Source organism: Staurois parvus, unplaced genomic scaffold (genome assembly GCF_062004578.1).
Source record: "Staurois parvus isolate SC_StPar_1 unplaced genomic scaffold, SC_StPar_1.0 ptg000192l, whole genome shotgun sequence".
Classification (NCBI taxonomy): Eukaryota; Metazoa; Chordata; class Amphibia; order Anura; family Ranidae; genus Staurois; species Staurois parvus.
The window spans coordinates 3,589,139-3,607,570 of NW_028317988.1; the positions used below are offsets into that span (position 1 = coordinate 3,589,139).

At 42.2% G+C, this 18,432-nt stretch overlaps 1 protein-coding gene across 2 annotated transcripts in view; it reads right to left on the reverse strand.

Annotated features, from left to right (window-relative positions):
* Positions 1 to 18,432, reverse strand: part of RCOR3 (REST corepressor 3) — a 74,227-nt gene that overhangs the window by 29,872 nt on the left and 25,923 nt on the right. For both annotated transcript variants that reach the window (XM_089677802.1, XM_089677803.1), the window contains 6 exons: positions 18,183 to 18,344; positions 17,911 to 18,032; positions 14,888 to 14,966; positions 11,002 to 11,220; positions 10,106 to 10,183; positions 4,358 to 4,415 (listed from right to left, as the gene is read on the reverse strand). In XM_089677802.1, coding sequence (XP_089533928.1) covers positions 4,358 to 4,415; positions 10,106 to 10,183; positions 11,002 to 11,220; positions 14,888 to 14,966; positions 17,911 to 18,032; positions 18,183 to 18,344 — 718 coding nt within the window. The remainder of the gene's footprint in view (positions 1 to 4,357; positions 4,416 to 10,105; positions 10,184 to 11,001; positions 11,221 to 14,887; positions 14,967 to 17,910; positions 18,033 to 18,182; positions 18,345 to 18,432) is intronic.

An 18,432-nucleotide genomic window follows, 5' to 3' on the forward strand; every position in this document is an offset into this window, starting at 1 on the left:
CTTTAAATGAATCAGGACAACTTGTGAGAAAACTCACCAAGGATGTTTGAGAGAAACACTAAAGCTGGCCATACACTATACAATTTTCTATCCAATTTCCTTTAGATTTACCTTCAACTATGTAGTGCAAGAGCCTGCCTAATTGGATACAATTGAAAGTGTTAGGTTTGACCTCCTATTATATGGTTTTTGGTAAATCTAAACCAAAATCTCAAGAAAATTGGATATTCTATGGCCAGCCTTACCCTGGGGTTCATCAAGAGTAAATTCCTTGTATGAGGATTCTTCTGCCTCTCCTTCTATTGGAACATGCCCTTCTTCCGCTACATGTTCCACTGGTTACTCCTCTGTTAACAGGGAAGGGGAAGGAGAGGAGGAACACTTCTGTTTGTGACCAAGGTCACTATCCATAGGCAATGCTTTAAAAGCCTTTACAGGTTACTTTAAATTTACAGAGGAGGTCTGGGGCTAGAATTACTGCCCATGATCTGCCGTTCACAACGATACCTCACAATTGTTTTTTGCGTGAGTGACTGATGCGTGCATCTGCCTTTGCACACAAGAACCACAAGACAGGGGCACTTTAATATTTGTTTTCCATTTTTTTTTCTTCACACTGTCGCTTTGGAAAATATCTTTTTGATCACTTTTATTCTCTGCTCTTAAAAGCAATTCATCATACCAAGATTGGTGTAATCAAATGTTTTTTTTTTCTGTCAATAGCACCATTTCTATCAGAGTAAACAGACAGTGATGTAAGGTCATCGCTTCCAGGTTACTATATCTTAGAGCTCAACAAAGCCAACCCGGTCTTTGCTTGGCTCTGATCAGCCAGCGGAAGCAGCAGCTGGTTAATCAGGTCTCCTGGTGGGATGGGAGATCCCGATAAGGCCACGGAAGGCAGAGGCACAACCTCTCCGGCTGCTTGTAATAGCAATCAAGCAGCTAGTTAGCTGCTGGGATTGCTATTGCAAGAGAGCCATCCGCCCACTCAAAAAAAAAACAAAAAAAAAAAAAACAAAAAAACACCAAACACGGTACCTGCAGCTTCAGTCCCCATCCCGGTATAACGGCTCACCTGATGTCGCTGGAGCTCAAGGACATCTGGTAAATGTTTCCTTGCTAAGTGCATGCATACTAAATAATGACAGTGTAACACATCCAGATATTTATTACCTCTCGCAGAGACAAATACTTCCCCTGACAAATTTACCCTCCATCATGAAGGTCAGCACCTACTTCCTGGACTGAGATGTTGGCTCAGATATGACAGTCATGTACGAGGTGGTATTGAACATTTTCAACACTAGTTTTGTAACAAGCCAACAGATGACAGCACAAGGCTGAATGCAGAGTTACAGTGAGCCCCCACCTTCATAAGTCAGTGTACCAAAAGACATCGTCCTGTGTACATCGGGAGCTGTGCAACTAGTGCTATTCTGACCACATGCATTACCACAACTGCTATTTCATCATGGAAAGCAAGTTAGAACAAAGGAGAAAACGTGAAATTCTGCTTGAAACTGGGGAAGGGATGCAGACCCTGCCACTTTCCTCAGAGCCCTGCAGGTGCAGCAACTGATTGATATTTATAAAATCACTCCCTTACAGCTTTACTCTGTACATGGAAAAACAGCTATTTATTCAGAATAACAAAAAGGTAGGAATCTGAAACAAAGTTTGTTAACATCCCTGCAATGTACTTTAATCACCAAGAGGGATTTTTTTTTCTCCACACAAGTGGAGTTACTCTTTAAGGGTGGCAGTCCAACAACCACTAAAGAGGGGCATTCTTCTTATTTTTTTTCCAATGAACGGGACAGGTTTCTCACTAACAGATGATTTGACTTTAGAAGGGATTCACCAAGATCTGAAAATCAATTCAAGGGTTCCTCTGGGGTAAGAAGATTGAGAAAGGATGCTCTACAGGGAAGGTCGAGGGTTTGGGAGTAAATGTGGCTCATGCCCAGACAAGTACAGTACTTTAAAATGTTGCCATTTTTTGCAGTAGAGGAGGGGAGGGAGCATAGGGATCAAAAGAAAATTTGTGCTGGGACATGGTCTCTCCTGAGTCACAGCTAGAACTAGGCCATTGAAGGGGAGCATAACATGGTATATGCTAAACAGCAACTAACAAAAAAACAAACAAAAAACAAATACTATTTTTAGCACCCTTAGTTTAATTTTTTAGTACACTGCTGAGAGTAGAGTTGGACTTTAGGTGAATGGCAAAAAGAGAAAGGAGTAAAGAAAGCCAGCGCTGGCATATCAGGAGGAAAGAATAGTGCTTAGTCCAGGTTGTCTAACCTGTCTGATCTCTAATGGTCAGCTGGGATTGTGAACATCTTGGAAAAAAAAACAAAAAAACACTACAGCGTGCCGTAGTCATGTAGCTGATTTAAATTTTTTTGCACATATAGTTGAACTGCTAATGGTGAGTTAAACCATGAAATATATTAACAAGTGCACACACAGAGCCTGTTCACCAATCCATGCATCTTCAGACCTCAGCTCAGCCCAAACCCTTGCATCTACAGTCTTCAGATCTTCAATTCCTGCATCTTCAAAGCCAAGATAACCCCCAATTCCTGCACCCTCAGTCCTCAGTCCAGCTCCAGTTCCTGCACCTCCACACCTGATATCAGTCCTAGTTCTTTGCACCTCCACACCTGACATCAGTCCTAGTTCTTTGCACCTCCACACCTGAGATCAGTCCTAGTTCTTTGCACCTCCACACCTGACATCAGTCCTAGTTCTTTGCACCTCCACACCTGAGATCAGTCCTAGTTCTTTGCACCTCCACACCTGAGATCAGTCCTAGTTCTTTGCACCTCCACACCTGAGATCAGTCCTAGTTCTTTGCACCGCCACACCTGAGATCAGTCCTAGTTCTTTGCACCGCCACACCTGAGATCAGTCCTAGTTCTTTGCACCGCCACACCTGAGATCAGTCCTAGTTCTTTGCACCGCCACACCTGAGATCAGTCCTAGTTCTTTGCACCGCCACACCTGAGATCAGTCCTAATTCCTGCACCTTCACACTTCAGATCAGTCCCAATTCCTGCACAGAAATGCTGCATTTCTACATGCATTCCAGCTGCAGCAGGCAGTTTCTCTAAGAGGGTAGGCAAGTGGGCATCTTTTTGTACACTATATTGATACCCACAGGTGCCGGTGGGACTACGCTGGTACTGGAAGGAGGGCCAACACCTGAACATCATTGGTGTCAAGGAAGTGGGTAAGTTGTGGGTGCAAGGCAAGCCAGGCTTTGCAATTGACAGCCTAGTCAGCTGTCAACTAGAGCCTTTTGCAACTGTGTTTCTGGGTGAAAAAAAACATTGCGTGCCTGCCCATGCATATGTGCCGTGGAATGCCGACTCCTTTACGAGGGCTAGCCAGTGAAGAAGTAATTGTAATAACTTTTAAAAAAATATTTTTTAGTAGTATTTTAGTGACCAGGAACAGTAATTTGTGTACGTAAAATAAAAACAGCCCTTTACATTACACCATAAACATTTGAGGACACACGGCCATTGTCGCACACAGCACAGATGTGGGAATACACTGTGTAAGTGGACCGGAAGACCTGTTTGGGAAGCAGTCAGACCCATTACACGCTCCAGAGAGACACAGTGGGAGTTATGTCCAAAATGCAGCATGCAAAATCTGGTGCACCTCTGCATAGAAACCAATCAGCTTCCAGGTTTTATTGTCAAAGCTTAACTGAACAAGCTGAAGTTAGAAGCTGATTGGTTACCATGCACAGCTGCACCAGATTCTGTGTGCTCCAGTTTTAGTAAACTTCCTCCCTAAATCTTTGTTCAGATATCTTTCACACATAGTACAAGCTGTGAACATATATTTGGTTGCAGAGTGCACTACATATTTTTAAGATGCTTTGAATAAAGATAGTGGTTTTTCTAGTGCAGCCCTGCATAGTACGTTTTCAATACTCCACATCAACAAATCACACGTTTTAACATGTTCTTTGTTTCATCACTAAAACAATCATTTGTTTTTATCTTGCCATTTTTATTAATTTTGAAAAGTTGTTTGCTTGTTGCTGTGACTTCCTCTTTGTACACCAAAGACAACATATTTCCTGTGTCAGTAGCTGTGTACAAGCACTGGTAAGGGTTCTGATGTTAAAGCACCAGGTGAACTCTGGTGGGATCACAGCAACTCCGCTACCAGCAAAAGGAAATCACTGACAAAAAGGAAATCTACAGAGTCACTCCAGGTTCATAAAGCAAGGGAAATATAAAAAATGACAAACTACCATATATGAACCATGTAGAAGGGGGGCAATATACTAAAAAGCTTTCAAATTTTACAGCTTCTTTTTTGCTCCACTTACCTTGCACTGCGAGAAGCTGCTCCTCTGTAGTCCATCGGGCATTTACTTTCTGAGTCGACTGTAAAAGGCAAAAAGTAAATGTGAAGTGACAGAAGAAACTACCATTAAAGTGCAAGTTCACTTTTTTTTTTAAAAACCTGAATTCCAGGCAAACAGCAAAGTTTTCAGTCAAATACATACATGTAAACTACTAAATTGACTGAACATTGAAAATCTGCTTGTAAGATAATCAAGCCACTCCTGCCTGTGTAGTTAGACCGATAATCTAACGTTTCTTCAAAGAATGCACCTTGGTCATGGGTCTACTCCCTACCACTGAAGGCACATTGCCACGCAGATGTGTTCATTACCCACTTGCTGCCCCGCACACAGTACATTTACTGCAGGTGGGTGGCATGTACATGATCCAGCCTGCTCCGGGTTAGAGGTGCACAGATACCAGCTCCCGCCAACGCTGTGTCCACCTGACACAGCAGATTGCGGCTCTCGGTACCGGACCACTTTGAGCAGCTCGGTGATCATGTGATCATAATGTCATCAAAGCTTTTCTGAATGAATCTCATTAATATCAGCTTTGCTTTCTTTACCTAGATGCTGTGATTGCCATCACATGGTACCTGGGCCAGTCAAAGATCACTAATAATTACAGCTGTCATGCATGGCTTGGCCATTCAAGAGGCCGGAATTAGCAAACCCGGAAGACTAGGTGAATATGGATGCCCAGTCAGCGGTGACAGCGCGCTGCTGAAGGGCTTGGTTTTAAGGGAAGTTTCACATAGAGTCCTAGTATGCGATGCCCACTAGCACATTATGACATTGGCTTGCAGGGTTTTTTTTTTTTTTGTAAGGTTGCGATTTACTACCACTTTATATATATATTTTTTAAATTTCTTATTCAATTTTTTTTTTGTAAACATACTGTCACCAGTCAGTGTCCCTGATCACAACCACACCAGTTACATGAAGACGCTGTACTGCACTGCTGATAGTATGTAAAATAAATAAAAATAAAATGTGAGCAAAAAACCCCCAAATTTTATTTACCAGCTCCAAGACAGACATATTCATGTGTGTTAATTACATTTTATTTTAAATACAGTTTAAAAAAAAAAAAAAAAGAGAGAGAAGAAGAATACATTACTGAGTTTAATGGTACTTCTAAATGGGCATGGATGTAACTGGATTCCAGGCAGATTTAAAACATATTGGCTGTGGTTATTTTTTCCCCTTTCATCACACCTGACTTTCTGTGCAGCTCTAGATTGCATAAAATCTACTGGCTGCTGTGGGTGTCTAATCACACAATGCTGGTAGACAAAAAGACTGATGAGGGCATTCTGACCTGACTATATGCTACAGTCAAATATAGTTTACTGCAGTGCAGATTACATAAATGGCTGAAGAGATGCAATTAACACTGAAGGAACATTCTTACAAAAACTATGTTCTGAATAAAGCATGCGGGGAATACATGTATTGACAGTATAAACAAGTGATGAAGTCGCGCCTAAGAACTCTGCAATCATCAGCTCTAGCTTGCAGGTGCTCAGTCCTCCAGGGTCCATTCCCCCAACCTACAATTCAGCAAAGTTCTGGAGGTGCATGGAGGCAGGTGTTGGTCTGACAACCTGAAGGTGGCACGGTGCTGCGTCTTTAGGCTGGCAGGAGACCACTGAAGACTAGTTTGTCCTGTATTATGGGCTCCAGGAAGCCATCTTGGGGAGGTTGTCATCTTTTATTGGATAACAAAACTTTGCAATATTTGGGCAGCCATCTTTACACAGAATTGCTCAAATATCAGATTCTGTGCCATTCGGAGCACATGCAATGTGAAAATAACTCAGGAACAGAGCCCCATTGGTTCAGGAAAGTGCTGAAGCAGTGATAGGAAGTGGCACCTGATAAAGGGGGAAAAGAGTAGCTTTCTGCCAGCTTCATGGAACTGTCTCCCACTGGCAGCCAAATAACTGCAAGGAATTTGGGGATCTCAGGATGATCCAGACATATTATACCTTCTCTAAGGGAAGTGATCCTCAGACAGACATTCTGTGGTCTGTAAACTCAAAGCATATTACTATAGAAAAAAATGTTTTGCTGATAGACATTCCTTTTCTTTGCCTGAAGAAGTTTCTGACCTGTAAAATATGTAGCGCCATTGCTCTAAACTTCCTTGTTTCTGCGATCATTCAATTTCTATATTATAAACAATGTTTAAGTATTATCCACTTGTTGACGTCTCATTTCTTGGGTGTGCTGGTTAGGGCCTGCCTACACTTCCAGATTCTGATGTAAATGCTTATGAAGCCCTTCCTGAATTAATTTTCAATGCAGTATGGACGAGGCTCCTTCTGGGCTCCAATACACTGTCCTGCTTATATTTGGGATTACCAATAACAATCCTATGGCAAGTTGTGAGGGGAAAAAAGGACCTGCCACACATTCGTCTAAAAGGTTTGGATTCTGTTCTAATGCCCCCTGCTTGGCTTTCATTAGGCAGTGCCAATGCTCCTGCATCCACTTTTTAGGTGAATGTTCAGAGACACAGGTTCAGATGTATCCAAGAGCACATCCACGTATAACTGGTTACTTCATTTGCACATTAAGCAGGGCATACACCCTGTGGCCTTGTAAACTGTTAGTTTTAGGCCCAAACCACATTGCCTACATGCTGCGGGCATCGATCAGGATACTCTTGCTCCAAGGTGCAAGTCTTGCCTAGCAGAGTTGGATTCAAGAGTACAGATTTACCATTTCCTCGCAGATGGTACGGACTAGTATGTGACTTGCGATTCAAAATTAGGACCTTGATCAGACAGAATCCATTTAGGACAGACACAAGGCTGTGTTCTACATGTGTCCAAAAGCACTAAGCCATGGTGACAATTGTCTAATCTCATGTGGGCATCATGATGGTACAAGGGTATCTACAAACACCAAAGTGTAATGATATCCAGAGGATATCCTTGCCACAGTCAGAATGTCCTTGGTCAGCAGCTCAAACATTTCAGCTGTTGTAACCTTGAGAGGTGCGGTTTGCTCAGCCTGTGCTATATGAAGAGCACAATTTCGGCACTCCTCATAAGTATGGGTTTGTTGACAAACTGTTCATTTTGCGACTCTAGCCTGTCTCATTGTTGAAGCAGATGTTGAACTGAGGAGGTAAGCTGGACCTGTTCCCAGTAAGTGGGCTTTTCTATACAGGAATTCTAAGCCTGAGAGGTGTTGGGATTGCCTTGTTGCATTTCAGCACATTCTGCTGGACATTATATTTCAGGTACACTTTGATGTTGCTGTCTATTCCGAGGAGCCAACATAGCTTGCACTTCCAGATTTCCTGTTTGAGAGTGAATAACCTCTTATTTTTTGCCGATGTTCATCCCCACCCCCTTGTGGTCATTCCAAAGGATATCAGGACAAAGTATCAATGTTACAAAGGAACCATCTCAGCTTGTAGTGGATTGTATAATTCAAGCAAGCCAGAGGAGCAACCCAATGACGTTCATCTAAGGCAGCAAGTTTTGCAGTTTATAGGTACACTAGAGAACTGTTGTCGCTGTAGATGACCACCTGCCACAACAAATATTTTATAAACTTCTGTTATGAGCCAATAGCAGTGCCTGTAACTCCAAATTGAAGGAAATATATTTATGTGGGTTGCGGTTAGTTTAACCCTATCCAGCTCAGAGGCAAGTATAGTCCATGAGAGCTGCCATCAGTGTATATACAAAAAGGTTTGGTGTAATCAGCATACACCACGAGTAGTGCAATAGTTAGTTCCTTGAGTGTCTGAAAATCTGGAGGGTTGCATATCCACACAATAACTGTGCAATGGGAGCAGCAATCTGGGCAAAATTGGGAAAAACCGGGTAGTACCCTACCGGCACCACAAAGGAGTAAATTTTGGTTACTGTTTTTGGAACTGGCCAATCCCGTACCGCCTACATCTTGGCAAGATCAGGAGAAACTTGCCCTCCTCCAAGATATGGCCAAGATACTGTATTCAGTTTTGCATGCGATGACACTTGTTTGGCTTGAGCTTTAGTCCATATTGAGTCATCGGCATAAAGACCTAAACAAACCATCTGAGATGGTCTACAAAAGTCTTTGAGAAGATATCGTCGAGGTAAATTAAGACAGCGTTAAAGTTGAGGTTCCCCAAGTAGCATTCTGTAAGCCTCTGAAAAGTGTTGGGGGGCACCAATTAGCCCAAAAGGCATGTAGTTGACTTGGTATAGCCCCAGCAGGGTGACAAGGGCTGTCTTCCCACCATCTTCATCCTTAATGGGCACTTGCCACTCTCACCTAGCCAAATCTATTGAAGAAAAGTAAATAGCAACAAGTAAACCTTTGCAAGAGGTAAGCATAACGGTGGGTGCAAACATATACCCTAATCTATACAGGATGAAGACATCCATCTTTTTCTCTCATGAAAAATATTGCCGCAGCCCAGGGACACCTGCTTACCTGAATGACCCCACTCTGCAACACATTAGTAATCTCTTAACAGTGACCTGGGGGAATGTTTAGTATCTTTCTCAAATGGGCGCTGCATCCCCAGTGTGTGCCAGGGCAGAAAAAAAAAAAAGTGCCCACCACCCTGGCTTCTGTCTCCTCCTGCTCTCGCTCTGTTTCTTCAAAGACAGCAATACCAATGCATCAACTCTCACATGGTCTCTCAGCACCCTTTTCAGGGAACCATACAGACCATTCAGGGGCAATAAGAGTACAGCTCTCTAAGCATTACCCTCCAGGGAGTTAATCGCAAGATCAGAGAGGTGTGCCATCAGCACTTGTAACAGGTTTCCATGTTCGTGCCATTACCAGTGCCAAAGCTGCTCCTTAAAAAGGACCATGGTAACAGTTCAAGCTGCACCTGCTGTTAAGGACAGATTTTCCATATCTTGTCGTCAACTATGTCAGGTAGGTGGGGCCTCACCCGTTTACCCGTGAATTAGGAGCAGTCAACACACATGGATACATAAATGTTGTTTATATTGCAGGAATTGGACGTAGGTGGGGCCTCACCCGTTTACCCGTGAATTAGGAGCAGTCAACACACATGGATACATAAATGTTGTTTATATTGCAGGAATTGGACGATCACAGAAACAAATTTTTGTCCCCACCTCTGTCACTTTCTAGACAGTTCAGTCTGCATTTAAATATAAAGTAAAATATAAAAAGGTATATAAATACTATAATTAATATTAATATATATATATATATATATATATATATATATATATATATATATATATAGTAACATATTCCATTAGATTGTAAGCTGTCCTGAACAGGGCCCTTCTAAACCCCTTGAATTGAACTGTATCGAAATGGTACTGTCTCCCCACTAAATTGTAAAGCTCTGTGCAAACTGTTGGAGCTATACAAGTCCTGAATAATAACAAAATAAAGAAAAAAAAAAAAAAAAAAGACAAACAAGGAAATTCAAAATTCACATAATGAATGCTATAAACTACATACATGTAACAGTTTTTTTTTTTTTTTTTAAATAATGGTTCTTACCAATAAACTACTGCATCTATTACATGCAACACCCAAGCATACGTCATTTAAAAAAACAGAATATACTACATTTTGTGGTATTCAGATTATACCTAAATAAAATCAGTAAATGCAATACATCCATGAATTGATTTTCTTTTCTGAGCAGCCAAAATTAACTTACAATTTCAGTAAGCTCAAACCTGAGAGAGTAACATGGAGGACATAGGTTGTCGGCTTTACCTCTGCTGGTTTGAACTCCTCTATTCCGCCATCCAGCTTCTGTTTAAGTGCACTGTTTATCTGCTTAGCATTCTGAACCTTGAAATGTAAAAAGTCACATTTAGCAAATCAACAGGAGGATCAGTATAAAAGCATAAACAATCTGGGGCACATAAGGTGTTCAGAATCTTTTGGCTTGTTACCTTTTTTTCTTTAATAGTTTGCGGTGTCTCAAATGTAAAAAACAGAATTCGAGAGAGAAATGCATAAACATAGCAGCATCGGACAGGTTACAGCTAAACCTGTCAAATTGCTGCAGAATCTCTCACTCCACTGGTGCAGAGCCCTCTCAAGCCATTTACTTTGGCCACCAATTTCACAAGCTTAGGCACCCTTATGCCTATCCACCTTGTATGATAATGCCAAGGCTTACAGATAGGTTTCCCAGGTCGTGCATGGGGGGCTGCCTGCGGGGAGGTGAAAATGGTCCTGGAATTAGAGAATCTACAGTGAGAGGTATCTGGACAGTTATCTTCTACTGTTATTATACTAGCAAACATAAGCCTTCTATGACACAAAGGTCTGTGACTATAAATGCAATCTTTTGCCTGGTGAGTCTGGAGGGGATAACAGACAGTGAGAGACACACACACACACACACACACACACACACACGTGGAGTATAGACCATACTACAACAGTGTGCATAATAAAGCACAATGTACAAAGTGGAGCCATCTGTAGTAAGGTATGCGTAGTCTAAGGAGTCGAGCAGGCACAGTGTAAAGCGGAGGTAGGTAACCCTGGAAAGGTAGGTGAACAACATGGAAGAGATCAGAGACCCCTGCCAGTGGTTTTCCCCTGAATAAGTAGTGTCAGTTTAGTGCACACATGAAAAAAAAAAAAAAAAGTACTACCTGACGCTTTAATGATATTAGTTCCATGTCCAGTTGCCGAAGAATAGTATTGGCGGCATTTGGGCTACATGACACAGCTACAACATCGTCCTTGCTTATGTACATGCCCTTTGGAGGCCGGCATTTGGACCGCTGAGAGTGGTGTCGATGCTGCAAACTTTGGTATTCTCTTCTACCAAGTGCAACTTTTACTGGCTGAATACAGGTTTCCGTGGTCGCCTATATAAGAGAGAAAGATATAGATTTCCAGCCATAATTAGCTATTGCCTGTGAACATAAAAATGGTCATGTGCTAGAAATGTTACCACAGAATGTCTTCTCTTTTAAAGTACGTCACCCACATAAAAGGTGGAATTAAGAGGGACTAAACTCTGGAAGCTGTGCCCCCCCCCCCCCCCCCGAAAAATGTATACATAAAGTCAGACAGAAGGCAGATGAATTACCAGGGTTGCTGCGTCTCCCTGCAGATAATTTTGTTCCTGATTACTGACTTACCATGCATCTTGTTAAAGCTTCAGCAAGCAGACCAGTGAACAGGGCAGTAGCGGCATATCCAAATCTCATTCCATATCTCCTGAAACTAACAGTCAGAGGCAATCCTTATATTTCACACTACAGATATACAGCGATGAGGCTGTAGGCACAAGAGAGCCTAGGCACACTCACAAACCAAGAAGGGTGCTGCCACCTTTTGGGGGAAATTCCAGTACTTACTGTCACAATTCTTTTATTGAAATGCATTAGGAAGCACAAGAAGACCTGTGCCACTTTGAGACTGACGGTGACTGTCCATGCCATAGACTCTTTAAAACCCTGATGTGCCCCTTGGAAAAACATGTTAACTTCAGCAATAAAGTTAGTCTAGTGTAAAAGGTTTTTTTTTTTTTTTAAATAAACATGTCATACTTATCTGCTCTGTGCAATGTTTTTTTTCACAGAGCAACCCCGATCCTCTTCTCAGGTCCTCTGTTGATGCTCATGGCTCCTCCCCCTTGACCAGTGCCCCCAATAGCAAGCCGCTTGCTATGGGGACACTGGTGCGTGCTTGTTGCTGATCCGCACGGGTGTGTTCTCATTCCCGAGCCCTGCTCTATGCTGCTATAAGACACAGAGTAGAAGCTTGGCCCCACCCCCGCTCTCTCCTCACTGGCTGTGATTGATAGCACTGGGAACCAATGGCTCTCATTGCTGTGTCTCAGCCAATGAGGAGAGAGGGACCCAGAACAGTCAAGGCTCCCGTGCACATTGCTGGATTGAGCGGGTACTCAGTTGAGTATAAGGGCTGTGAGGAAGTGTGTGTGTGTGTACAGCCAGACTCAAGGTTGTGGAACTCAAACCAAAAAATCCCAAAAGCACATTTGTTGGCCCCAAAGCAATTTACTAACAAACAATCTCTTGTACACATCTTGGAACAAATATCACTTAACTACCCAGCAATATAGGATGACATCATTCTTATTCACAACCCAGGACACCAGACAGTCTCTCCTCCCAGATTATTCCAGTCTTGAAAAAAATTTCTTTTTAAAATTTGGCTATTTAATTATTCAAAGCACCAAAACATTATTCCCCTTCTCTGATACATAGGAATATATTTAAATGCCTTGTACAGAATTCTATAGTTATTTGCAAATCTATCACCTCACCCAATCAAAGATATAATATTTTCGGGTCTCAGCCAACCTGGCCTTTGTTGATGACCCACCTCATAAAGGGCCATCTATAAGTTTCTGAGACTCAAAAAACCCCTTTCCAAAACACCTTTACATAAAAACGTATGGGAAAACAATACTGAGAAGAAAAATTCCATTGGAAGTATGGAGGACGTTATGAACACAGGCCAATAAAAAACTTTTCCATCTCTAGCAAAGTTTGCTGGAAATGCCAATCTCAGGTGGGCGCTCTTTACCACATGGGGACATGCCAGGTGTCACTCCATTTTGGAGAGAGGTCAAACTCTCCAGGATCTGTGACTGCCCCATAAATCAAGATCAATTAAACAGTTAGGCTGATAACTAGATTATGTAAATGAACAAATCGCACACATCCTTACAGTATCCCCCTTGACCGCTTACTTTCACATGGAAAATTACTTATTCCCCAACCCACTGGAATCAACTCAACTGAATTAGGGAAATAAAGCTGATGGAAATGCCAACAGCTACAATATGCAATGTACATAAATTCCAGGAAGGGTGGGGCACTGGAGCATATCCCAACTCAAATATGAATTCCTGAAGCTTGGGTGTAACTGGGCTCACTACTGGATAAGCATCACTTACGTATCAAACCTCATGGGACTCTGCCCCAATCTCCCTCTTTTCTTTCTCTACCTAACTCTCCGATCCACTTCATCTTGTTAATGACAATTACAGGTTACACAGGGGACTGGTATATTATTTCCCATTGTCTCGTTTGGTTGCCTGCTTCAGGTCACCGACATGGATGCCAGTCACCATAGAAGTCTCCAATACAATACGCAATCTACAAAAATCCCGGGAAGCACAGGACACTGGAAAATATACAAATCCCAACTCAAATATTAATTCCTGCAGCTTGGGGCGTATCTGGGCTCACTACTGGATAGGCATCTCTTATGTATCAAACCTCATGGGGCTCTGCCCCAACCCTCTCCCTTTCTTTTGCTACCTAACTCTCCCATCCATTCCATCTTATTGACAATTACAGGTTACACGAGGGACTGCTTTATTATTTCCCATTCTCTCTTTTGGTTGCCTGCTTCAGGTCACTGACATGGATGCCAGTCACCTTAGAAGTCTCCACTGAGCTACAACTTCAGCTGGTACTTGGACTCCCCCCCTCCAGGAAATGAGAGGATAACAATAACAGCTCACTCCAGATATAAGAATTATTTGCCTTTACTTAATGTTTCCTACATACAGGGAGTAATTCTCTCCAGAAATTAATCTTAGGGACATTTGTCCTTGAGATTAGGGAGTTGCGGTCTAGACCTAACTGCTACATGACAGTCTGTAAGCCCCCTTGTCTTTTGAATCCACCACCAAATGAATTAAATAAGCTCACCAGAGCTAAACGCTGATCAGATTATAGACCAGCAATAGCACTGGGAGCGATGGGTGAAACGATATCCAGGTATTAGATGTAATAAATAATCAAATCCTGATAATCAATAATGGCAGTCGGCATAGAGAACAGCATATCACTACCAGAAGCAATACTCTGCAGCCAGAGATCTCATATTATATCTCTCCATTCAAATCCATCTCTCCAAAATGCATGAGGTGCAAAAAAAGGTGTCCAGACAGACACCAGCTTAATCAGCGATACACAGCAACTGAGCAAACGAAGATCCCCGCTCACCGCGGATCACCTCCAACACACATTGGGAACAGAACTTCCCAACTGCAGCATCGAGTAGGCCACGCCCAACACGTTTCGTCACCACGACGTCATCAAGGGGTGGTACCGCCTTTATACGTTATTGTTAGGGTTCTGAATTTTATTTGTGGGGCAATGGGAAGCCAGTGGAGGGATTGGCAGAGGGGTGGCAGATACAGAACGGTTAGTAAGGTGAATGATTCTGGCAGCAGCATTCATGATAGACTGAAGAGGGGATAGGCTGCAATTCGGTAGGCCAATGAGGAGGGAGTTACAAGAGTTAAGGCGAGAGATAACCAGATAGTGAATAAGTTGCTTAGTAGTAATAATAATAATAATAATAATAATAATAAATCATATATACTGTATACATACTTCTTCCCTCTCTGCAGTATACAGAAGGACAATGAGGTTGCCGTGGACAGAGCACAATGCAATAGCTGGCTAAACAATCCACTCTCAAAATCTTTTGACAAGGAAGAAGCAACGCATTATTAAAACATGGGAAGTAGTCCACTTTACTCACCTCCTTCTTGGCTTCTTTTTTGGGATCATAATCACTATCATTTCCATCCTTAGGACTTCCAGGCTCCACTTCTTCATCACTGAGTATAAACACAAAGATTTAATTTGATCCATTCCCCCCCCCCCCCTCAAGACATGAGTCACACAACCATTATACAACCTGACAAAAATGATGGTTTAAAGGGATTCTAAAGGTTGAAGGTGTTTTAACTTCATGAATTCTATACATTAAAGTAAAAACCTTCAGTGTGTAGCGTCCCCCTCAGCCCCCCTTAATACATAACTAAACCTGATTGCGATCCAGCACTGTGCCAGAGACAAGTGACTCTCTTGGGTCTCTCCCACCTCATTGGCTGATACACAGCAGCAAGAACCATCTACTCCTGCTGCTGTCAATCACAGCCAGTGAGAAGGGAGTGGGTTTGAGTGGCGCACAAGTGCTCCCAGAGCAAACAGCTTGCTTTGTGCCACACAGCGGGGGTGAGGAGCCAGGAGTGCAGGCAGGGAACCAGAAAAGAGGAGGATTTGGGATGCTCTGTGCAAAACTTTTGCATAAAGCAGGCAAATATGACATTAAAATGAAACAAAAAAAAAAATTTGAACCTTTAGAATCACTTTATATCAGAACTCCATGCCAACAGCTAAATACACAGTTGACAGGGATATTTGTGAAAAATGCTTTACCAGCTCAGATAGTGTCATACCGTTCAGCCAATCTTATGATCCACTAACCTTTTTGACAATGCACAGCTAGTCAAGCAAAACCACATAGTCTTGGCTCAGCTTTGGAGCTTTCCATTTAGCTTAACCACCTCCCATCTGGCCCATGTATATAAATGGCCGGACGGTGGCAGTGCAGGGTCGGGTGGCCGTTTATAAATGGCCTCCCCGCCCCCTGCTTGTGCGCTCTCCCTGGGAGCGTGCAGCACCGCGATCCGGTGCCCGCTGTGTCCTCCGGACACAGTGGAACACTGATCATCGTACGGGACCTCTGTGCGAGGTCCCGATTATGTGATCACTGAGTGGCCAATCAGTGATCACATGCAGAGTAGTAAGCAAGATGTCACTTCTAACATCATTGCTTACTACGTGTGAAATCTGTGAATGATCACAGAGGTCACATGGTACAAGGCTATTCACAACAGCCTTGTACCATGTGACAAACTGTGACCAATCACAGCTCACACAGTAGTTCTCAATGGCTGCATGAATGCAGCTAGAGAATGAGAATTGATTGCTTTTACAGCCTTTATGGGTGCAAAAGCAAGCAGTGTAAAAAAAAAAAATCTTCATCACCCCCCACAAGTAGTACAGTGTCATGGTGACACTGTACTGCTAGGGTGACAGTATGTAAAAAAAAAATAAAAATGGAAAAAAAAAAGTTTCAAAATTATAATAATTTTTGGTTATAAACAAATTTGGGCTACTTTTTTTTACTAAAAAGATAACGGAATAAATTTTGGCCAGTATTTATAATGAAATATTTATTTGCAAAATTTTATAAGAAAAACTTCTCAAAATTTTTGGACTTTCATTTACATAGCAAAAAAAAAATAAAAATCCCAGTGGTGAATAAATACCACCAAAATAACGCTTTATCTGTCTCAAAAAAATTCTAAACAATTCATATGGGTACAGTGTTGCATGACCACGCAATTGTCATTCAAAGTGTGATAGCACTGAAAGCTGAAAATTGGCGTGGACAGGAAGGGGGTAAAAGTGTCCGGACTTGAAGTGGTTAAAGGACAGTGAATTAGCAGTGCTTTTAATTATGTTGATTCACAGTCTAAGGCCTCATCAAAAACGCAGCTTTATAGGACATTTGACTTTTTCTGTCTCTAAATGCCCCTCCATGTTAGCCTAGGTTTCCTTGCACACACAGGCGTTTACAGGCATTTAGAGGCAGGAGCATTTCAGGCTCAGGAAAGGAGCGTTTCGGCAGAGAACGCTCAACACATCTAAAAGCTAGGCGCATTTAGTGCTTGAGCAGTCATTAATTTCAATGGCCAGAATAATTGAATATCATCAAATCTTGATGGGCCTAAACGCATTTGAAAAATGCAGCTTTAAGTGCATTTATTTACGCTTAAGCAACCCACTGGAAATACTAGTAGTCTACAATATGCTCTCAGACTCTGACCTGGTCCCAAGTCAGTGACTCAAACTACTAAAACCACTGGACAAGCATAACAACCACGCAATCAAACACCGGTTATTGCTCAGTTCTTGGTCTTCAGTGAGCAGAGAGCCAGTGACTGTCAGACACTGGCTCGCTGCTTTGCCCCTCCAGCGCTCACTGGAGACCCAGGCTGTGGAGGGGGCGGTCCAGGTATCTTGGTGGATCTCGACTTTAAAGTTAGAATCACTCCAGAGTCTGGACTGGCTAAGTGACATCAGCTAACAGCAGGCTTTGGCCCACTGTCAGCTGAAAATGGGTGACAACAGTGCAGAACAGTGCACCCCTATGACCCACAGGAGAGGTCAGAACTTTGACTATACTTCTCCTTTTATATACATAATTTTAAATGCATTTTCACTATAGATTCTATATGCATTCTATATAAGTGACAGCCATATGCTGTATGTCTTGAAAAGTGCAAAATCCAGTAGGATTAATCCACATATTGGTATTGTATATGTACAAAAAATATTTATTGTAAATATTAAACAATACAAATCAGCACATTAAATGAGACCCATAAACCATTCACCAATAAAAGGAAATTGTCCCAAATAACCCCTGTCTAGGCCACAATCACCCTGGTCGAAGTAACTAGGATGGTGCTGGAAGTCTGGGACCAGGGCCCCTGCAAAAACACTCCTTACAAGTTTGTTCTAAATGGAATTGGAATGGGCAATGGGGCACAAAGTCCAGCCATTATTAGAATGATAACAGCAGTCCAAGGACCAAATAAATCTTTTTTGCACACCTACAACAGAAATGTCGGCAGAAAGGGTGATTACAAGGAATGACACAGATGTTCATTAAAACACATCAAAGTTGACAAAACCAGTGGACAATACCTTTCTCCATTGTTTTTACTGGTCAACTTCCGTGCCTGTCTGTCCATTAAACTTGTCCGAGATCGTGTTTTTTTCCAGGAGTAGTAGTATTTCACAAGGCTAGCTATTGTTTTATCTGGAAGCTAAAGTAAAGGGTTCATTTACCAGAGAATAGACATACAGTGATACTACATACTGTACTGAAAATATTCTTAGACTAGTTACCACTATATATTATATGTTCTGTCTCGGTCTATGAAGTCATCATACAATCACCACTACAAAAGTCTTACCATCTGTTGAATCCTATGGAAACTCTTCCCGTGGAAACTGAATGCTTGTTCAAAAAGAACTTTGTCTTCCACCGTCCATTCATCGGGAAAGGGTGTAAAGTTGGGCAGGTCAGCGAGGGATTTCTCAATATTGTGCTTGTGCCAAAACAGCATGCCGAGGGCCTTAAGAGAAAATAAAGAATCTCTGATAATTCAGGCCATCTACCTCAAACTATGCAGGTACTAAAAGAGAAATCTGGTAAGAACAGTA